Raw genomic sequence first — 23,328 nt, 5'->3', positions numbered from 1 at the left:
ACTGAGGAAAGGGCACGAGGATCGGAGCGCCTGAAGAAGTACTGGGAGGACCGCAAAGCCCGCACAATCCCTTCAAAGAGACCTGAACGACGGACTGACTAAAGTGATCCTATGTGGTCATAGAAGAAGAAGAAGAAAGGGATACAACAGAACAATAAGTACTTGAAGAGCGGGAAAACGTTACCCAAATACAGTGATTTAATTTTCAGATTGCGTGAGCAAGAAATGAAGGCTAGTGCAATAAACAATCCACATTTCATTGTTTGCTCACAAAGCTAACGTCCCTTGTCTAAAAGTATAGAATAAAGTTTGAAACTTAGATTAACCCTCAAACACATATGCCGGGGTGAAATGCACCCCAGCTGAGTTAGATCCTTTGACGCATAGGGAGAAACTTACCTGACAAGAAAATGGATAATTTCAATACAGAAGAGGACAGAATAAGATCAAGTTCATTTGATTCTGTTGACGACGAAGATTCTCTTGGCAGCTACTTCAGCGACGGTGAAGAGAATAATTTAAATGAAAGTGAGCATGACTCGGAAACTGAACAGGGGGTGAAAGTGGCGAATTAGGTATTGAAAGTGACGGAGATGACGATTTGCCGTTAGCACATATGTTAGACATTTACAAAGGAAAGGATGGCACCGTTTAGAAAAAGAATCCTCCGCCAGGAAATGTAAGAACTAGGGCAAGAAACATAGTTTCCATACATCTCCCTACTGTGAAAACTGCAGCTAAAAAGGCGAATACTTCTCATGATGCTTGGTTGTGGAACACGGCTTCACTTATTGCGAAGGGTGCGTTCCGGATAAAGGCAAGTGTCCCCCTCCCACTTCCCCCGGAACTTCCTGTAAATTACGTGTTTGCAACAGCTGATTGATACTGTATATTTTTAGTGTTAACTACGTGTTTGACAGTTAACCTTATATTTTGCATTCCATTCCTTGTATGACTCGCTAATTTCTCTGTGTTGAAGGAATTTTACAAGCCAGATTTTGTGCTGTTAGGCCTATTTCTAAACATTTTCTCAAATAAGTGTGTGTTGAAACTTTAGATTTCATGATTTATTACTCCTTTTGCTTAACACAAACAAAATAGATTGATGTTCTCAAAGAATTTGTCTGTTTTTTTTTCTTTCTGTAATTGGTGTAAACTTAGGAAAATCCTTCTGGAAAAAGTGCGTATATTAAATTATGCTTCGTACTGATGTCCATCGATCAGTTGTGTAATAAAAGTAGTGATAGAAGATCAGCCAAAGAGTTGTTTTATGTCAATAAATTACAGAAATCAAAATCACTATCATAATTTTTGAAATATGTTGTTTTAAATGGTGGGGTGTTTAAGAGACCGCATGTATGTTTGAGTCCTAAAATTTGGTACGTGTGCTTAAGGGTTAATATATAATTACAAATCATTTCTTTAGCATATTTTATTTTTCATGCCATACGAGTGTAATGCTTAAGCTTTGAACACTGTCATGTTAAGAATTGCCCTGGTTATGTAAACACCATTTAGTGTGACTTGAAATTATTATTATTATTATTATTATTATTATTACTATTACTACTATAAACAACATTTGTTAGTTACTCTATAGGCTTTTGGGCTTTTGCCGTGTCAAGAAAATAGGTGAAATTCTTAACGTTTCGCAGGGAACTGTGCTCTGCATCCTCACAAGAAATCTCGACTGTCCACAAGAAAGGCTTCTTAAAGTATATGCAAAGTATATATAAAGTATATGCAAATCTGTGAAGATAACATGTTCACACATTCCTTTAGAATTTGTAGAAAAGAAAAATGAACAAGAGAAAGGAACTTCTTGTGTTGGTTTTGGAAGGACTATGCATATTATGAATATAAATGGATATTTAAATTTTTAAATGGTAATCTAATTGTATACTCTACTAAGAAGTGGTGTAGATGTCTTATTCTGGATGTTTACAGGGTTCTCTGGAGACTAAGGAGTATATCTTAAGTGAAGTGGCCAAGGGTCTTGGTCTAAGTTCTGATAGGTTCTGTGTACTGGCAGCTCTGTTGGGGAACTATCTACTTACTGAGCAGGACCTGGCAGAATTTTATTCTAAACTAGGAATGGTGCAGACTCCTGGAAAGGTGAGTACTGTTTAAAATGTGTGAAAGGTGGCAAATTTTCGACATACTTTACTTTCTTGACAGCACACTTGCAGGTTGCACTGATCTTATCAGTGACATTTTTAATACTTATTTTCTGCATTCTATGGCGTTCATATTATATTTGGGTACTGAGTGGCAAGCTTTGTGAAGACTGTTAAGACATCAAATCTTTTGACTTGTCCAGTGTTGTACAATTAGGGAGTGTAACTTTACAATAACCTTATGTGCTGGAGAGAAATATCGAAGGTCCAGGTGATAACAAGGTTTTAGAGCAAAGGGTTGTGGCTTACCTACCATAGAGAACGGTTGATAATTCCAGAACTACTCTCTCTTTTCAATATAAATAAAAATAATTTTATGACTATCTTTAATTATAAAAACACTAACAATATTTCTTCTGTAACAACTGTTGTATTATCATCCCTTCATGCTGCACCCCCTCTGCGTACATTTCACCTGCCCAAGGAATCTGTCGCTCCTCCTCCTCACGACTCACCCCACCTCTACGTATACATAAGTACAACACCAGAAGCAGTAAAAAGGCTACTCACCAGTTTGCTTCACGCAGCCAACGCTAGCGGACACGTCATACCAGTCCCAGTGGGGGTAAGCTGCCTCTTTCAATTTTATTTTCCTTTTCATCTTCCATTGTCAACATAACTTAATTTCCCCTTTTTTTCTTTTATTTCAAACTCCCATGATGTGCCATAATCAGCTCTCTTTCACCTAAGGACTACTAGAACTCTACCTATATTAAAGATCGTCATTACTCTTTGACAAGTCCATTATTTGGTGTTCTATGTTTCATACAATTTTCTAGTTTTTTTGCTAGCACGTGAATATTGACTAGCTTAACTTGTACTTTCTTTCTGGCATAAAGATTGTGTCTCTCCTATGAAATTTGCAACTATTGGAGTTCACGTCATACATCAACCTTAGTTTGTTCGTTATGTGCCTTTTGACTGGTTCAACTTGACTCGCGATAATTCATTGAACTCTTACTTTAACTCTTGTTTTTACGTAATTCAAAGGAACTCTCATTCTCGCAATAATTAATCCATGCTTCACGCATTGCTGTATATTTTAATGTCCACCATGTCTATTGTCAAACTTCAACAACCCCACGATATTTTTTAATTTCACAGATTGCCATCGTTAATGCATTTCACAACAAATACTTGTTTTTAACTTGCACATGTTTTTTACAATCTCAATTCCAATGTTATATTGTGTTGATGGTTGATTATCACTTCCTTACGACATGGTTATTCTTTTGATATGAGGATACTGTTTCGATCATTTTTAAGCTCAGGGTCCTGACCTAGTCTTCGTGCATTAATGGCTGATAATGTTGGCTATGCCGAACGAAACATATCTCATTGTTTAAGACACTTCATGATTATACTATAATTCAGTGAGTGTATTGTAATGTATTGAGTAGGTGGTTGTAAATAAAAGAATTTTATAATTTTAATATATTAGGGTTGAAAATCTCCAGGACAATGAAATTAGACGGAAGTACATGGATATGATTAGCGAGAAGTTTCAAACAGACACTAAACAGGTTCAGGATATAGAAAGAGAATGGGTGGCATACAAGGATGCTATAGTAGAAACAGCAAGGGAATGCCTAGGAATAACTGTGTGTAGATGGGAAGAGGCGAACTTCGTGGTGGAATGATGAAATGAGAGCAGCTTGTAAATGTAAAAAGAAGTCTTATCAGAAATGGCTCCAAACAAGGGCCAAGCCATACAGGGATTTGTACGTAGATGAAAGAAACAAATAGTTGTTGAATTCAAAAAGAAGTTTTGGGAAGGTTTTTATAATAATCTGGAGAGGCTAGGTCAAGCAGCAGGGGAACCTTTTTGGACAGTAATAAAGAAGGAAGGGGGGGAAAAAGAAAATGAACAGTTTAATTCAGGTGAACTCATAATAGATCCCAGGGAATCACTGGAGAGGTGGAGGGAGTGTAAAAGAAAATCCTCCTGGTGGTGTTGCGAACAGCCCAGCTCATGGGGAGGAGGGAAATGTTGGTGAAATTAACGCTTGAGGAAGTGGAAAGGATGGTAAATAAACTTCATTGTCATAAAGCAGCAGGAATAGATGAAATTAGTCCTGAAATGGTGAAGTATAATGGGAAGGCAGGGGTGAAATGGCTTCATAGAGTAGTAAGATTAGCATGGAATGTTGGTAAGGTACCTTCAGATTGGACAAAAGCAGTAATTGCACCTATCTATAAGCAAGGGAACAGGAAGGATTACAACTATCGAGGTATCTCATTAGTATACCAGGCAAAGTATTCACTGGCATCTTGGAAGGGAGGGTGCAATCAGTCGTTAAGAGCAAGTTGGATGAAAACCAGTGTGGTTTCAGACCACACAGAGGCTGTCAGGATCAGATTTTCAGTATGTGCCAGGTAATTGAAAAATGCTATGAGAGGAATAGGCAGTTGTTTGTTCGTAGATCCAGAGAAAGCATATGAGAGGGTACTGAGGGAAAAGATGTTTGCCATACTGAGGGACTATGGAATTAAAGGTAGATTCCTAAAATCAATCGAAGGCATTTATGTTGACAATTGGGCTTCAGTGAGAATTGGTGCTAGAATGAGTTCTTGGTTCAGGGTACTTACAGGGGTTAGACAAGGCTGTAATCTTTCACCTTTGCTGTTTGTAGTTTACATGGATCATATGCTGAAAGGTATAAAATGGCAGGGAGGGATTCAGTTGGGTGGAAATGTAGTAAGCAGTCTGGCCTATGCTGAAGACTCTGTTAATGGCAGATTGTGCCGAAAGCCTGCAGTCTAATATCCTGGAACTTGATAATAGGTGTAATGAGTTTGGTATGAAAATTAGCCTTTCAAAGACTAAATTGATGTCAGTAGGTAAGAAGTTCAACAGAATTGAATGTCAGATTGATGATACAAAGCTAGAACAGGTTGATAATTTCAAGTATTTAGGTTGTGTGTTCTCCCAGGATGGTAACATAGTGAGATTGAATCAAGGTGTAGTAAAGCTAATGCATTGAGCTCGCAGTTGCGATCAGCGGTATGCTGTAAGAAGGAAGTCAGCTCCCAGACGAAACTATCATTACATCGGTCTGTTTTCAGTCCAACTTTGCTTTAACTGAGCGAAAGCTTATTCATAAGTTAGAAGTAACAGACATGAAAGTAGCGAGAATGATTGCCGGTACGAACAGGTGGGAACAATGGCTGGAGGGTACTCGGAGTGAGGGGATAGTCTAATTTAGGAATTAACTCGATGGATGAAGCTGTATGCATAATGTGGCTTCATTGGTGGGGTCATGTGAGGCGAATGTAGGAGGAAAAGTTACCTAGGAGAATAATGGACTCTGTTATGGAGGGTAAGAGAAGTAGAGGTAGACTAAGACGACGATGGTTAGAGTCTGTTTCCCACAATCTAAAGATAAGAGGTGTAGAACTAAATGAGGCCACAGCACTAATTGCAAATAGAGGATTGTGGCGATGTTTAGTAAATTCACTGAGGCTTGCAGACTGAATGCTGAAAGGCATAACAGTCTATAATGATGTATTTATCTATGAATATCATCTTCAATATGGCTCCATTACAAGATTAATTACATGTAGGATAGTATTTATCAGTTTGCTTAGTTTTTGTGCCTGCTTGCGATTTTACATTGAGACCTACCATTGTTGTTGTTCGTCGTCTCCATTAATGACTGAGCTTTTTGAAATATGGCATTATGTTACGCTATGATTTGGTACTCATGTTCGTCCGTGCGAGGCGATATGAATATATCACGCCGCGTGCGTATGGTGTTTTTTGTAGTGATTGTAGTTTGCGTAGTCTTGTTTCCTTGTGGCAACCCAATATTACGATCTGTGGTGTCTGAATCAAGCTCGTGAGTCCATGAAATTGCATGTCATGCTATGCAGATTGTTTCCATAATGGGCATTGACGCACCAACCTATCATTTTGTCTATCTATTGCGTGTGCATGTGTTCGTGCCGTCCGCTTGTGTGATTTATGGTATTCTCCGCATCTCAGGGTGTTATTTTCATTTAACTTTCATTTCTCTTTTATTTTAGCTTTCGGCTATTTGTGGGTCTGACTATTTTGTGATTTTCCTTTAGTTTTATCTATTTGATTATTGATATAGTTTACCCGTCCTGTAACTATGCCAACCATTCCTTTAACGTTTTCTTTTTTTCCTTGTGAGGCTGCTTTTGGTACAGATGGTGATTGTTGTGTGTTTGCGTCTCGGGTGATGCTCGCTTGGAGCTAGGATGATTCACTATCGATCGGGATCTGCGAATCCCTGTACAGTTTATTTTGATTTTCTCCCGCACCTGTCCAGCTTCTCAATTTTATGTTTGAAGTATTTTACGTCTTGAAATTATGTATTTTCGAGGCAAGTTGATATTCTGAGGTGTGGTTGTTATTTTTGAAGGGACAATTGTGGCTACTCTCATCAATACTTATTCAGGCTCTTGGTGTTGCTTAACACCTGTCTACGTGTAACATACACTAAACATCTTTATGTGTAAGTAACTATCCCATGCTTTACCATTTTTTGTTCAGCAGTTTATTCATCTAATTTTCGTGTGTGTTAATAAATCCCTGATGTTTATACCCATTCTTTCATTTGGGTAGTGGTATGGGTTTTATGTTTTCCTGGCTTCCTGTCATTATTTGCCTACGTACAAGTCTAGCTCCAGACTGTTTTAGTCTGTTCCGACCGGTCCACGAGGTGAGTATCGACGTGTCTGTTGATATATACTTGGTAGTAGAAGGTCCTCTGGTGAGTATTGCGTGTCGTGTGTAGGTGGCTGACTGCTGTTGTTAATTTTCACCCGCTAACTTACCATTAAAAGCATCCAGATCTAGCAGGAAAACCGCTGAATTGGCAACACTGGGCCCATACACAACTACACACGTTTTCCATCATAGCAACCCCGTTCAGGTTCGTATATATTCATAATAGTTCATATATTTACTTCCTTTCAATTGCTAGGAGTTTATCTCCTCATTAGCGGTGAACTAATGCCAACATCACACTCTTAGGTTATTCAGGAGCATGTTGCGAACCTTCAGGCAAATGAAACCTGTACCAATATTTATCTCAATTTTCAAAAAATATATGGGGATTATTCACATAAATAGGCAATACTAATCAGTTTCATCATCTTATTAATACTTTTTGAGAAAACAGCGATAGGTGTTTAAATGAATTGAGAAAATATCACTTATTCACACTTTTTTTGTTTCGGTAAACCAAATACTCCTACCACAAATCAGATTGTAGGAAATTTAAGGCACCTGATAATAAATGGACAGAGCATAGAAGTATTGGTCATATCAGTTATTGCCTGTCACTATGCAGTAATCAGAGAATGGAAGGGAATGAAGCAAGCATTTCAGAAGCTAATGTTACATATAGAACTCTGGTGTTCTCACTATTGCCTTGCGGCCACGTCTTTTTTTCTTCCTGGCTGGTGTGTGTTGCACCAGATGATCCATCCTGTTGTACCTCGCAGAATCTGATATCAGACTGTCTTGGGACTAGGTCGGCGAAATGGACGGTCTTCCAGGTACCTTTCATACTACCCGTGTGTCTGGTGGTGCACTCTAGTTGCTTCTCTTCTGAATTACAATTGGGACATTTTCTGATTGTTGGTTTTGTTGTACAAAATCCCATAATGGCTATGTCGAACATCCATGTAGTTACTGGCCAGTACAATTTTTTCTCCTCGAATTGTAGTCTGGTAACAACTCTCATTCTGAATCATCCGATCAGTGCTGCCAATGTATGAATTGTAGTTTGCTATCATTTTTGGAATAATTTTCTCTTGTGCTTTTAGAAAAACTTTTTACAACGGTAATTTCTGAAAATCATGGTACCAGCAGCATTATCCATCAACCTCACATACATATGACAGTCATTCTTCGCCATTGCAGTTTTGAAACATCCTTACTCTTTCTTCAGAAACATTGCTTATTTGTCATGGAATATTTTTTGGAATTCTGTTTTCCCGAACTCTTACTATGGCTGAGTACCCACGAAACATTAGAAAAGTATTGCACCAGAAAGAAAGTTGTCCATAAAGTGAGTACTTCAGATTTTTTTACATCAGGCAGTTAATCATTTAATAGTAGTGCAGATGATGACAATCTGTAGAAACCTCTCTTTGCATGGCCAGTGAAACAGTTGCTTTTTAATGTGCTTCTTAGACACAATAATTTAGTTTAGGTGGAAGGCTATTATAACCACTATATATATTATATAAAGGAATGAAATGGAGTTTTTCATCTGCAGTTACCTTGGGATCCGCACAATTCAGAAATATAGCATACCTCCTTGTTTCCTCCACGAAGTGGTCGATTAATTCATTCTTAATAAACTGCTTGAAATTTCGTCTATAGACAAATTTCTGTACGTAGACTAATCTGAATTTGCTTGAAAGGGAATTTCTTGATTTTTGATGTTATGATGCCTCTTTAACTTGCAATCTTGTGGTGTTGCTTGATAAGTCCATGAATAGTTTTCATTCGTTCATTCAGTTCTCTATTTGTCTTAGATACCAGTGGATACACTTGTGAAGAATGTTGCCAATTTTGTGAAAAGTCTACCATCCATCGATAACCTTGATGCAGTGGCAGTGCAGGTGTTTGGTTCTGCATCTGACAAACGTGCAAATAAATTAAAAGAAAGTGTACAGTATTATTTAAATGGTACTAAGGATGGGTTCTTACGCTACAGACCACAGCCAACAGGTGAGATAAATTTACTTATCTTTTAGAAATTCCTCCCTCAGAATTTTATTCCGGTAATGTGTGTAATTTTAACGTTTATGCTGAAGTACAGGACAATGTAGGAAAGGCTTGTTAATGGATGAAAACAAAAACGGTACAAGTGACACTTTAAAAAAGAATGAGTTAAGTGCAGGATGTAACTCCGGGAGGATGTATCCTTTCACCTGCAAAGAGATACAAGTGATAGCGGTAATATTCTGTGCTCTAGTGATGGGTGGTATAAATAAAAATAGCATGCGTTATGAGTTTTAAGATGTTTGAATGCCTTTTTCTCTGAATGACCAAAATGTTACTTATACTGTTATGGTTTTCATCCATTCATATTATCAAGTGTACACCCTTTATTTACGATTGTAAATGTGAAATTGATTTTCAAAGGTGTACTTTTTTGTTTGTACTTCATATACAATGGAACCTCTTATTTGTTCCCGGAAACAATTTTCCTGGATTATTTGCTTAAATTCTGGGCCCTGCAAACATCCTAATTGAATTCTTGTTTTAAAAATACTGCAGTATCCGTTCCTCGAAGATATTTCTTGCATTAGCTGTCCGGAAATTTTGGCCCCATCAGCACTAAATCCTTGATCAAGCGATTTTCAACAGTGGCAAAATCTAGTATATGTCCAAGACTGGAAAAGTGATCAGCGGTGATATTGCTGATAGTGAATTGTTTCGGGAAACCATGGAAGTCGCAGAGCAGAGTGGGCGTGACAGACGGAAGGAGAGACAGCGTATTCAGAGAGCTCTGCTTGAAGACTGAATGGGTTTAGTGTTTATTTTCATACTAGTAAAAATAAGTTTTGTCCAGGGTTAGAAGTTTTTCGACAGACTTTTTCTGTTTGCATCGTCGTACAGGTTTTTGACACTTTTCTTGGCAGTATTTACTGGGCTTTCAGGAAGGAATCGTATCTCAAGAGTTTACAATATGCTCAGAAGATATCCTGTCTCATGATTTGAGGTAATCATACCACTGTGGTTGGCCATGGTGAACCTCTAGGTGGGACAAGGTCTTAACAAAATGTAGTTTCTTTGCACTCCCGAGGACATGCAGCTCTCTCTGTATGAATGATGTACTGATGATGGCTTCCTCCCGGGTAAAATATTCCGGAGGTAAACTAGTCCCCCATTCGGATCTCCGGGTGGGGACTACACAAGAGGAGGTGATCATCAGGAAGATGGATACCGACATTCTGCGAGTCGGAGCGTGGATTGTTAGAAGTTTGAATCATTGTGGTAGGTTAGAGAATCTGAAAAGGGAGATGGGTAGACTAAAGTTAGGTGTAGTTGGTATAAGTGAAGTACGTTGGCAGGAAGAGCAGGATTTTTGGTCAGGCGACTACCGAATTATCAACACAAAATCAAACAGGGATAATGCTGCAGGAGTTGATTTAATAATGAATACGAAAATAGGGCAGAGGGTAAGCTACTACGACCAGCGTAGTGAAAGAATTATTGTCGTCAAGATAGACACTAAACCAATGCCCACCACAATAGTGCAGGTCTATATGCCTACTAGTTTAGCGGGTGATGAGGAAATCGAAAAAAATATATGAAGAGATGGAGAATTTAATGCAATATGTAAAAGGTGACAAGAATCTAATTGTGATGGGAGCGTGGAATGTGGTGGTAGGCCAAGGAAGAGGAGGTAATACAGTAGGAGAATTCAGGCTGGAAGAAGACTGGAAATTGAAAGTTGTGGAAGTCAAACACCAGTTTCAAGAGGAAATCATAGGTAAAATACCAATAACAGACAGAGGAATGGAATGATTTTAAGGCAAGTCTGGTTGGTAGTGCAGATAAAATACGTGGAAGAACAAGCTGAAGAGTGATAGAGAAAAGAACATCTTGGTGGAATGATAGTGAAAGAAGCCATAATGAAAAGGAATAAAGCCAAAAAAGTTCTTGATGTGGCTAAGTCTGACAGAAGAATCAACAGCGACTGAATAGACAACAATAAATTGGAAGAGATGGCAAAGGAATATAGATACAGATAGTTGGAAGTCAAGAGAATTGTACGGGAAGAGAAAGAGGAAAGTTGGGAAGAATTTACAACTAAACTGGAAGAAGAGTGTAAAGGGAATTTGAAAATGATATATGGAATAGTAAAAAGTAAAAGATCAAATAAAGGAGCAATTACAGCTCTGGAGACAGCAGGTGGGAATATAGTTCGCAATATGAAAGATATCACGGATACAATGGGGCAGTATTTTGACAAGCTCCTAAGTGGCCCTAAAGAGATCTCTGTTGAGGATGTAGCACAGAAAACAATAGAGGAAGATATCCCAATTACATGGACAGAAGTAGAGGAAGCTCTCCATAGGATGAGAGATAGTAAGTCATCAGGAGCTGATGAAATTACAGCTGACGTGATAAAAAGCTGCTGGTCTGCCAGGAATACAGTGGCTGTATAGAGTTCTCAGAACAATATGGAAGGTTAACGAAATACCTGAAGATGGGACAAAAGGGGTGTTAGTTCCTATCTTTAAGAAAGGGAGTACAAGGAAAAGTGAAAATTTTGGAGGCATTACCTTCTTATCACACGGCTTTAAAATTATGGAGAAGATCATTGAAGCCAGAGCAAGGGATATACTAGAGCCTATCTTAGAAGAGGAACAACATGGCTTTAGGACAGGAAGAAGCACAACAGATCTGATATTTGCTTTGAGGATGTTGGCAGAGAAACACTGGGAAAGAGGAAAAGACCTAATTATTCTGCTTATGGATTTGAAAAGGTGTATGATAATGGTCCTATATCAACTATTTGCAAAAGTCTTAGAAGACTTGGTGTATCGGAGTATCTTACTAGGAAGACCCAAATGCTATATACTAATTATAAAAGCTGTGTCCGAATTGGAGATGGACACTTTGAATGGTTCAATACAACCAAAGGAGTACAACAGGGAAGTGCCTTATCACCTCTTCTATTCATAGCAGTTATAGATACCATTTTAAAGGAACTAAAAGGAAAAGGTAATAAAGATCTTCAGGCTCTGGTGTTTGCAGACGATGTGGCAATATGGGATGAAACAGAGAAGGGAGTGCAAAATAATCTGAATTCATGGTGTAAGAAGTTTGATGATTATGGAATGAAATTGAACCCATCAAAAACAGTAGCATTGAAAATCAGCAGACTTAATACAGAATGCAACATAAAAATACAGGACCACCAAGTTGAAGTAGTACACCAATTCAGTTATTTAGGAAGCGTAATTGCTAGTAATAACAGAGCTAGGCTTTAACTTTTACAGTATCGTTAGACACCTACTATGGGATGAGAAGGTCCCACAAAGAAGAAAAATGACAGTGTTAAAGTCTTATTTCATTCCCATCCTTACATATTCTCTGGAAACCTGCACACTAACATCAAAGGATTGTAGTAGGATTCAAGATTGTGAAATTAAATTTCTTAGAACTGCCCTCCAAAAGACCCGACTTGATCATGTGAAAAATGATGAGATCCGATCTAACCTAGGTCTAAATGAATCGATGGAGGAAAGACTTGGGTAATCTAGACTTAAATGGTTTGGGCATGTTAAACGAATGAATAGGACAAGGTTACCATGTCAGTGTTCTCCTCAGAAATTTTTGTCAGCTGGGTGGCAGGAATAAGTAGCCAGGTGGGGTAATACTACTTCAAAAATGAATAATAAAATTTCAATACATAAATTTTTTATTCCCCTCTGGTTGATATAGGCGGTGCACATGCTTGGATTAACAGTAATATCAGAGAGGTAAACATAAACTGCAAAATTGATTTCACTGTTATCACGAACAAGACAAAATAAGATATCTTTTTCTACCATAAAAAAAATTGAAATTTACGTTTAGCATGACATTCTTTGAGGCCCAGTTGTCTGCAGCTCTTACATAATTGAATTCTGTTGAGTCTGGTCCCTCTAGTGAAATCAGCATCAAATTGTTGAGTGTGCTCTACTTCATACGATTCCTCAAACAGGTTTTAACTCTCTTCAAAGCCGAAAATCACCTTTCACATTCAGCTGTGCTCACAGGTATGGACAGTCCAATAGCAGCTAGTCTTGCTAAATTTGGAAAAGATTCCTTAAGCTCCCATGTTGATGCAAACTTCATCATTTTTTTAGGTCTTAATCCAATGTAGGACTCTCCTTGGAACATTTTTGATGCAACAGACCATTCCAGTTTAGTGCTATTGTAATTTATGACTAGAGGGCTTCCCATTTTAGAGTAGAAATCAAGAAGCAACTCAGAAGCTAACAGAACATAACAGTATCTATGTACTTGTTATAAATTTTTGTCTTGAAGGTCACAACATTGACATCTGAATAAGTGATGTGGAAGTCTGACCATTCACCAGCAAGATGGTGCTTGAGACTTTGAAAATGATTTCCTGGAGTGTCTTTAATTGTAAAACGCTGAGTTTTGTGGCTTCTAAGATTGGCTCAATTTCTGTCAAGTCAATATCTTGCGTTTGCCAAGCTCTAGTTAATGTGCACGGAAGAGGTTAGATATCTGAAAGCATCATAATTGCAGCTAAGAAATTGTATGTCTTCATGCACTTGCTTATGCCTTCAGCTGTAATATCATTCCTTTCGGTGGCCTCTCTTTCAAGTGCAGCAACAACACTCACCATAGATCTTCTTACAGACTGTACAACAGTCTTGAGACAGTCATCTAGTATCACTGGCCATTTTTATTTTAATTTGAGGGCTGTCCACGAGATTCTGGATTACAGTTAAACCAGCCATCCTGACTTGAGGAATTTTGAAAAAAAGAAAGAGAGTCGTCTTAAAATGTAATTTAACTTCACTAAATAAGGTAGGTACTTCAGCTGCTGCCTGGGCACTAGCAAGTGCCAATCTGTGGTTAATGCAGTGACAGTTTAATGTGAGTCCATTTGTTTTCTCTCTTAGCAGTGTTGCTACTCCCTTTTGCTTACCAATCCTGACAGCTGCCCCATCAGATCCTAGACTTCTACCTAATTACAAGTTTTTAACCCTAATTTATCAAGGATTTCAGTTAGTTTTTTTTGTTATGGTCTCAGCTTTACTATCAATGATGTTGCAGGTTGACACAAAACTAACGTTAACCTCTTTTTAAAGTTGGTTGACATATTTTATGTACACAATAAGTTGCTTTAGTACAGAAATGTCTGTAGTTTCATCACACAGAACACTGAAATAATCTGCTGAATGTATGTTCTTTAATATTTCACATCTAATTTCTGAAGCTATAACATCAAGTAACTCCTGCATTATTCTTTCTGTAGTTAACATTATCACCAATATTAAGATGCTTTAGATATGTACAACCCATAGCCTCACAGTGTTTGAGCAATTTTCCGTATAATGTAGTGTGTGGTAGCTAATTTTTTGCCAACCAATACATTGATCTTAGGGCTCCGAGAAAAGCATCTCTCTGTAAATTGTTTAAAATAGAAACTGTGTTTTTCTATTTGCCCAAATCCAGTTTCTTCAAATGCACGTCTTTCACTTAAGTTTGAAGAAGAATCGGTATGCAGCTTGCTTTGTTCATGTTCAGCTAAACTCTCCTTTGCCGTCTCGCACACTGTATAGTCACCTAAATCACTTCCTTCTTTGTCGGTTTCTTCAATGAACATTTTATACATGTGGAACATAACATGCCATTTTCTTTCACAACTAACCATGTAAATTGCTTAAGCCAGTCATTGCTGATGCCCGATAAGCGGTGTTTAGAAGAATGTTTCACTTGTGGTTTTTCATTTTGAATACTTTCCACTTCACCAGATGAGCCGACCTCAGCAGTGTATTCTTCGGAAATCTCTCCTGGTGTTGAATTATTACTTTTACTAGGTTCTTTCTTAAAGAAACTTAGAAGAGTAGATGTTTGACTAGATTTCCTGCTCATTTTGAGAACACAAGACTTGGCGTCAAAAACACGAAGAAATGAAATGGGCAGTTCATTTAGGTTATTCCCTCCTAGAGATTGAAAATAATTCGTGATGAATTAGAAAGTAAAGCACAAATGGATAACACTGACATTTACAATAGTTAAAATGTAATTAAATCGGAACTATAAATCAACTGAACTCCATTGTTAGCAGTAGTAATATTTGCTTCGAAAATAACAAAGTTGGTGACACTGAACTCTAACACACACACTATCGATTCGTGTGTTTCATATTCGATTGTAGATCGATATTTTCCGTCAAAATAGCTACCGTAGCAAATGCGTAATACCAAATATTGTATTGAAGTATTTGGTAAAACGTTGTGATGAGCTAGCAATGGTGTGGAGTCCAGAAAATCTATCTCGAGTTGAGTTCTATGCCTGGAAATGGACACTGCCCCAGAAACTAGTACATGGGAATACGCGTCGGTATCTCTGACCGTTCGTAAAATTACTTGTAACAACGAAACTAGCGGGAATGAAATCGTGATATAACGAAGGAAGTGTGTTTAAAATAACACTTAAAGACTCCAAGACAATGATATGGTTCAATATGCGAAAAATATACTTTTGAAATCAAGAATAAAATAATGAACAAAACCCCAAACTCGGTTAAATGTTAACTTTAATCTCCGATATTAGTGTGGTATTCGCCTTACCACCTCATGAAATTAAGTATTGAAGGACTGAATGTCAGTAATTTCTCTGTAGCTGCTAGTGATGTTGTTGCCCGGCCGAGCGGTTCAGACTGTTGAGGAGCTGGCCTCCTGACCCCAACTTGGCAGGTTCGATCCTGGCTCAGTCCGGTAGTATTTGAATGTGCTCAAATATGTCAGCCTCAGTAGATTTACTGGCACGTAAAAGAACTCCTGCGGGACACAATTCCGTCACCTAGGAGTCTCCGAAAACCGTCCAAAGTAGTTACGGGTACGTAAAGACAACATTATTATTATCAGTATAACACTGTTATTGACTACACCAAGGTGACTGGGAGGATGCCGGTACCAGGCATCACATTGGGATGCATCACGTTAATAATGCTGCTGCAACAGACAATCCTCTCCAACTGATTCGTAAATGTATTTCTATATTGAGAGAATGTAGTTCGAATTTTATGTTTTAGAACGCTAGTAATATATCACAATCAATCACTATCTCGTTCTTATAATGGTCTCTAACAATCCTGGCCAATATTATACGGCGTATTTCTTCAATTTGTATTGCATCATGCTTAGCCACTCCGTTACTGTGGAATGCCGTGCGGGTTCGCGACATACGGAATCGAGACGAGTGCTCGCATGCTATTCCACGGTGATCCAAGAGCCGCTTACGCACATCGCTACGTGATAGTGAAGCAAAACAAACTCCAATGTAATTATGCTGACAACAATAAATTTTTATAATTTAAATAAACAATTTCAGAGTATTTATATTTTATTTCGAAACAACCAATGATTCAACTGTGTTCATATTATGTAACTAGCACACATCTAGGTTATGTTAGCCAGGCGGTCCTGGGGAGAACACTGCATGTGCTTATTTGGAAAAAAGAATAACAGGTAGAAGACCCGCTGGAAGACCATGAAGAAGATGGATGGACCAACAGAGGGAAGATGTGGAGAGAAGAGGATCGAAATGGGAATCTGTTTTGGACAACAAAATGTTTTTGAATAGGCAACTTTGGAAGACGCTAGTTTTCAAACAACCTACCCGGCTCGCTGGAAGGGCAAACCGATGATGATGATGATGATGATGAATTCGCGCTGGGACAAAGGAACGAAAGAGGAAATCGGCTGGTTGAATTCTGCACAGATCATAATTTAGTCCTTACCAATACTTGGTTCACACTGCAAACTACAGCTGTTTACGTGGATGAGACCTAGAGACACTGGAAGGTATCAAATAGACTTCATTATGGTTAGGCAGAGATTTAGAAACCAGGTGTTGGATTGCAAAACTTTCCCAGGAGCAAACATTGACTCTGACCACAACTTGTTGGTCATGAAATGCCATCTGAAGTTGAAGAAATTGAAGAAAGGAAAGCATGCATAAAGATGGGATATAGACAGGTTGAAAGAAAAGAGTGTGAGGGATTGTTTCAAGGAACATGTTGCAGAAGGACTAAATGAAAAGTTTGAAAGAAGCACAATAGACGAAGAGTGGATAGTCATGAAAAATGAAATCAGCAGGGCTGCTGAGAAATGTTAGGAAGGAAGAAAAGATCAACTAAGAGTCAGTGGATAACTCAGGAGATACTAAACCAGATTGATGAACGACGAAAATACAAGAATGCTAGAAATGAAGAGGGCAGAAAAGAATACAGGCGATTAAAGAATGAAGTGGGTAGAAAATGCAAGGTAGCTAAGGAAGAATGGCTGACGGGGAAGTGCAAGGATGTCGAAGATTGTATGGTCGTAGGAAAGGCAGATGCTGCATACGGGAAAATTAAGGAAACCTTTGGAGAAGGGAAATCTAGGTGTATGAATATTAAAAGCTCAGATGGAAAGCCACTTCTAGGGAAAGATGATAAAGCAGAGAGATAGCAGGAACATATCCAACAGTTGTATTAAGGTAGAGCTGTATCTAATTTGGTTCTGGAACAAGAAGAGGCTGTTGAAGTTGATGAAATGGGAGACCCAATTTTGAGGTCAGAGTTTGACAGAGCTGTGAGCGACCTAAATAGGAGCAAGGCACCTGGAATTGATGACATTCCCTCTGAATTACTGACTGCCTTAGGACAAACCTGGAATCCAAGTTTATTCCATTTAGTATGTAAAATGTATGAGACAGGAGAAGTCCCATCCTGTTTTTGGCAGATCGTTTTTATACCTATTTCCAAGAAAGCCGGTGCTGACAGGTCTCAAAACTACCACACCATTAGTTTAGTATCTTATGCCTGCAAAATTTTAACACATATTATTTACAAAAGAATGAAAAGACAAGTTGGGAGAAGATCAATTTGGCTTCAGAAGTAATGTAGGAACACGTGAAGCAATCCTGACTTTACGTGCGATCTTAGAGGATCGAATCTAGTAGAACAAGTCCATTTACATGGCATTTGTAGATCTAGAAAAGGCAATCGATAATGTTGATTAGACCAAGCTATTTAAGATTCTGAAGGTGATTGGGATCAGATATCGAGAACGAAGAATTATCTACAATCTGTATAAAAACCAGTCTGCAGAATTGAGGGCTTTGAAAAAGAAGCAGCAATCGAGAAAGGAGCGAAGCAAGGCTGCAGTTTGTCTCCCCTCCTTTTCAATGTTTACGTACATAGAACAGGCATTTAAGGAAATCAAAGAGGAATTTGGAAAGGGAATCACAATCCAAGGAGAGGAAATCAAAACCTTGAGATTTGCCGTTGATGGTTATTTTATCTGAGACTGCAGAAGATCTTGAAGCTGCTGAATGGTATGGACGAAGTCTTAGGTAAGGAGTAAAAGATGAAAATCAATAAGTCCAAAACAAAAGTAATGGAGTGCAGTCGAACGAAGGTAGGTGATGCAGGAAATGTTAGATTAAGAAATGAAGTCTTAAAGGAAGTAGATGAATATTGTTACTTGGGTAGTAAAATAACTAACGATGGCAGAAGTAAGGAGGACATAAAATGCAGACTAGCGCAAGCAAGGAAGAGCTTTCTTAAGAAAAGAAATTTGCTCACTTCAAACATTGATATAGGAATTAGAAAGATGTTTTTGAAGACTTTCGTGTGGTGCATGGCCTTGTATGGAAGTGAAACATGGATAACTAGCTCGGAAAGAAAGAGAATAGAAGCTTTTGAAATGTGGTGTTACAGAAGAGTGCTGAAGGTGAGATGGATAGATCAAACCACGAATGAAGTGGTACCGAATCGAATTGGTGAGAGGAGATTTATTTGGCTAAATTTGATGAGAAGAAGATAGAATGATGGGACACATCTTAAGACACCCAGGACTTGTTCAGTTGGATTTGAAGGAAGTGTAGATGGTAAGAACGATAGGGGTAGACCAAGGTATGAATATGTAGGAAGCAATAGTTACATAGAAATGAAAAGGTTAGCATAGGATAGGGTGGCAGGGAGTGCTGCATCAAACCAGTCTGTGGACTGATGACTCAAACATCATCTAAGGTGTACATTTCACTGTTACGACAATTTTCAGAGGTGCACTTGAAATTCTGGCACTGACAGTGTGAATCCCTGATCCAGTTTAAAGCAATTTTATGTTTGTAAATGCATATTTCAGCTGTTTTCATTGTTTCGGTCATATTTTTATGATAGCATACAAGAACATACTGTATTTGCTAATATTCTGAACAGTTCTGTATAAATTGAGGCATTGTTTATAATAATGTGCATGTTATCTGTTTCGATTTCCAAATGCTGTAGTATACATACTTTTCTTTCTTTACCTGGAGCAGTCATGTAGCAGGTTTAGAAGGCCTGGTTCCAAGAAAGAACTGCTTTATGGACATTTCATTGAGGATTATGTCACTTAAGTTGATATATTTAGCTCAGAAACATCAGTTCTGTATTATATTTCAGTGTTGTAGCAATTTTGAAATAAAAATAGAAGTGAGATCAAATTATACATAACATTTCTATTGTTCACATTGTTTTTCAGGTGATACGGATGTACAGTAGTTGATAGTGTTGCTAACTTTAATTACCGAATCATCTTTGAAAATTTCGATAAATTTGAAGTATGTAGTTAGAATGAAGTGTGATATTGTATAGTCCACTCTAATGCTTCTTAATGTAATCATTTTGGAGTTTCGCAAGTGGACTACAGAAATTCCAACATTTTGCAAGAGCATTGTGGTGGACTTAATTTTCCCCACAATTTGCAATTTCTTGGTACAGTTAGCCTTTAAGATTTATTATTTTAGATTACAATCCATGTTATCTTTGACGTTTGATGGGTCTGTCTGTTGTGTCCTAAGACATTTGGTAGACAAGAGTGTTGATTTCCCCATATTTTGGATAAAAATAAGAATTGTTGTATTTTGTGAAATTATTGGTTGTATTGCTTCTTATATGAAATGAGGTCAATTCATGTCTGAGATTCTGCCCAAATGAACCTTTTTCTAATTTATTTTCAGTATACAGCGAGTCACAATGAAACTATTACATGATCGTAATATGTTTAGTTATGAACGGAAGGTTGGGTGATTATATTTATCATTATGTGCAATTATAGGTGTTGTCGTTACAAGTCAGTGGAAAATCTATTGATACATGTTTAATATCTTATATTACAGTTTAATACAGTTTCACTATTTAGACTGTATTATGGTTTTTATTATTCATGTGGGTACTGAGTTTTTCAGTGTTTCTTGCAATCTGGGTACAATGTACAATGTTCTCGAACACAAAACACAAATGGCTTGTGCTCCTCATCTACAGTCAGTAGTCATGCCAACCTTGCATTAATTTAACACCTCTTTCAACACAGTCGTTCATAGCTTCTAACTCCATAACTATCCTTTGAGCTTCTAAATATGAAGTAAACTAGTATCCATCTTCAGGCAAGAGAACAGATCTCTGCTTTTGGTTGACATGAAGTCGTGTACCAGGCCTCTTCGGAGGCCACACACGATTATTATTAAACGAGCAAATGCACCACTGAGTTGCTACGCTATTCTACAATGTATACGGATTTCTCGGTAACTGACTGTAAAGCCAGTGTGTAAGATTATATTGAATTGCACATCTCTTCGTGATATCAGAGAAACGAAATGGGAGGACGCCATACCTTAATTTTCCAATGTAAGGTAGGCATTGGGGAAGTTTTGTTGATAATGCCAGGCCACACACATCCTACTGCCAATCACAATCGTGTTCGGGGGTTCCTACTATAACTGCGGCCTCACTTGGCAACTGCTGTTCACTTGGCAACTGCTGTTCACAGTAGAGATGGTGAGTTTTCATTGTAAAGACAGGCCCCTTTTCCTATTGCCAGTCACAATCAAGTTGGAGATGCTTGATCATAATCTAAAAGGGCAGGATCAAAGTTGTAGATCTCTCCAAATTGAACGGCAATTGTGCTATCTGTTTTGTGATACGACTTATCGTTTAGCCACCAATTATCCTGAACCGAACGTGTGCAGAATCATTAAAATTGCATCCATATTTCAGTATTTTCCGGGGCCAAAAGATACATTTCAGCAGCTTTGAGTTTTTCCTCAACGAAAAATGTGTCCAGGTTTTGGGGTTAGCACTCACATGTGGAGTAATTAAGGCAAGGCTCTAGAAATAAAGGTATTTTTACCTAATGCATGGATTTTCATGAAACTTCATGGGAATGTCACCCACATAAAAGTAGAGATAACACGAAGATTTCATTCATTTTTTCCAAAACATTTTTGAAATTTTTAATTTGATTTTTTTCATGGAATTTAATTAACATATTAATGTAAATTTGTAATTAGATAGATAAGTCCTTTAAAAGTACTACATATCGATTTTTTGGTACATAATTTAAATAAGGAAATATATCATACTAAAGTTTGTCATTTTTACGTTCTAAAATTTAGGACTTACAAATCTCTATTACTTGAAAAAATTCTGGAATAACAAATTCCATACGCAGGTTTCTTAATATAGATGTAATACATATACCATACAAATTTTGTTACAATTGGCTGAATATTATGGGAGAAAATGGGATTTTAAGTGTAAAAATTACAATTTGCGGAAAATTAAATCAAAGTTTAGGTGAAGTTTTCTTCCCGATTCATTACATAAATTCACCAGAACCATGTTTTCCTTCCCTTCCTTTCTTAGCAGCTTCTGTACGAATACTAGTAACTCTGGAAGCTTCTCTTCTCCTTCTCCAAAGAACAGAAAATGATTCACCTGCATTTTGTTTTTCACAATGCTACCTTTCCTGCGTCGAAGTTATGGGGATTGTAGTTTCGGTCATGTCATGATTGTTGGGTATAGGGGCAGGACGTACATGGCTTGAAGTTGATGCGACACTTTCCTGATGAGAACAATATGATTCCGATAACATTTCATGACCTTTTGTCCCTAGTTTCTTCAGTGGAAACTCCTTCCTGGTAATAGCTGATCCCCATCTCTTTCCTATCAAAAGTTCAGCAATACGTCGCTTAGCTAAGGCTGATTTATGTGTACGCATATTGTTTATTCCCTTGAATATAGGCTATCAATTATTACAGCACAGTGTCCTTCAATAATAACAGTATCTTGATACGCAACTACAAGACGTTACTTGTGTGTGTACTTCACAAAAGTAAATAGACTGGCTACCACCACATAACCCACAAAAAAGATTAAACGTACGAGAATAACAAAACTTACAGTTGTCAGCACTGTTGTAGTAAAGTTAAAGAATAATACTAGATTATAAATTCCACCTATTCAATACAATAAATTTAAGAAATAGGTCTTAACATTAATGTTTCCCCCATAATGAGGGCATCATCAGCCTAAAAATATCCTACCTGAAAGAAGAAAAATCAGGATCCTGATTGTTTTTATTCGTGGTTCAACCACAGCATTTTTGATGTTTCATTTAGCTTCAAGTTTGTATGTGTTGTTCGGACTTCATCGGTGTTCTGAATTAAGATTGCAAATTGTAGCATACCAAAGTGTTATGTGTGCATATGTCTTCCAATTGTAGCAAGGCTGAAGATGACCCAATATAGTCCTATATGGGGTCGAAACTAGTCCCAGTTGTATAAGACAGTATACAAGTTTATGGTATTGAATAGGTGGACCCTTCTCTACCCTTTGATAGTGATCAGTTATCAACACGGACCATAATGAAATCTCTAACTTATTTCTTTTTCCAAACATTCACTCTGCGTGGAACTGACAGATCACTCTACCTTGATAAGAAGGCCGCTTACACTTTATTCAGATTGTGAATGTCCTGTTTGAATATAACAGTAAATTGTTTGTAGTATGCCTTAGTTAATAAACATAAATTGTGGATTAACACATCCACCACTTATAAGACCAACGCCTAATATCAAGATGGTAAAATCACTGTCAGTTATTTAAAATGGAAGTGTGAACGTAATAAACATGTTAAAATGTATACGGTTGGTATATCTGAAAGTAGAAAAGAAAATGGAACTTCTTGTGGAGGTGTTGCTAATAATAAAACGTATTTCAAAGCTAGTGGATGTCAGTAATTATGTAATTCCGTTTTAAATAACTTCACAGTGATTTTACCATCTTGGATTCGAACTATGGGAATTGAAGAAACATCCCCATATGATGATTGTGTTTACACTCAAGGCCATTACAGTCTTAATGATATTATAAAAAAAAGATCCATTTTAGTTTTAAACTCTCAAAATTCATGTTTAACCACGTTTTAATCTTCAAAAACAGTTAATTTACTCTCTTTTAACATACTTTCGTGCATTATCGTTGTTTTAGATGTTACTGTATAATGTTTTACGAAATCACTTTTCAACATTTTACCCTATAATTTATAAGATTAGAATGACTCCATATGTATTATTTTTAAGATTGATATAGGC

At 37.5% G+C, this 23,328-nt stretch overlaps 1 protein-coding gene across 3 annotated transcripts in view; it reads left to right on the top strand.

The window, feature by feature from the left end:
* The window catches only part of LOC136857688 (constitutive coactivator of PPAR-gamma-like protein 1 homolog), a 339,417-nt gene that overhangs the window by 105,786 nt on the left and 210,303 nt on the right, over positions 1 to 23,328 (top strand). For all 3 annotated transcript variants that reach the window (XM_067136540.2, XM_067136539.2, XM_067136541.2), the window contains exons 6-7: positions 1,948 to 2,115; positions 8,694 to 8,889. In XM_067136540.2, coding sequence (XP_066992641.1) covers positions 1,948 to 2,115; positions 8,694 to 8,889 — 364 coding nt within the window. The remainder of the gene's footprint in view (positions 1 to 1,947; positions 2,116 to 8,693; positions 8,890 to 23,328) is intronic.

The sequence above is a fragment of the Anabrus simplex genome, chromosome 1 (assembly GCF_040414725.1).
Source record: "Anabrus simplex isolate iqAnaSimp1 chromosome 1, ASM4041472v1, whole genome shotgun sequence".
NCBI lineage: Eukaryota > Metazoa > Arthropoda > Insecta > Orthoptera > Tettigoniidae > Anabrus > Anabrus simplex.
The sequence above is the reverse complement of the archived record's forward strand: the minus strand, read 5'-3'. Positions and strand labels throughout refer to the sequence as shown.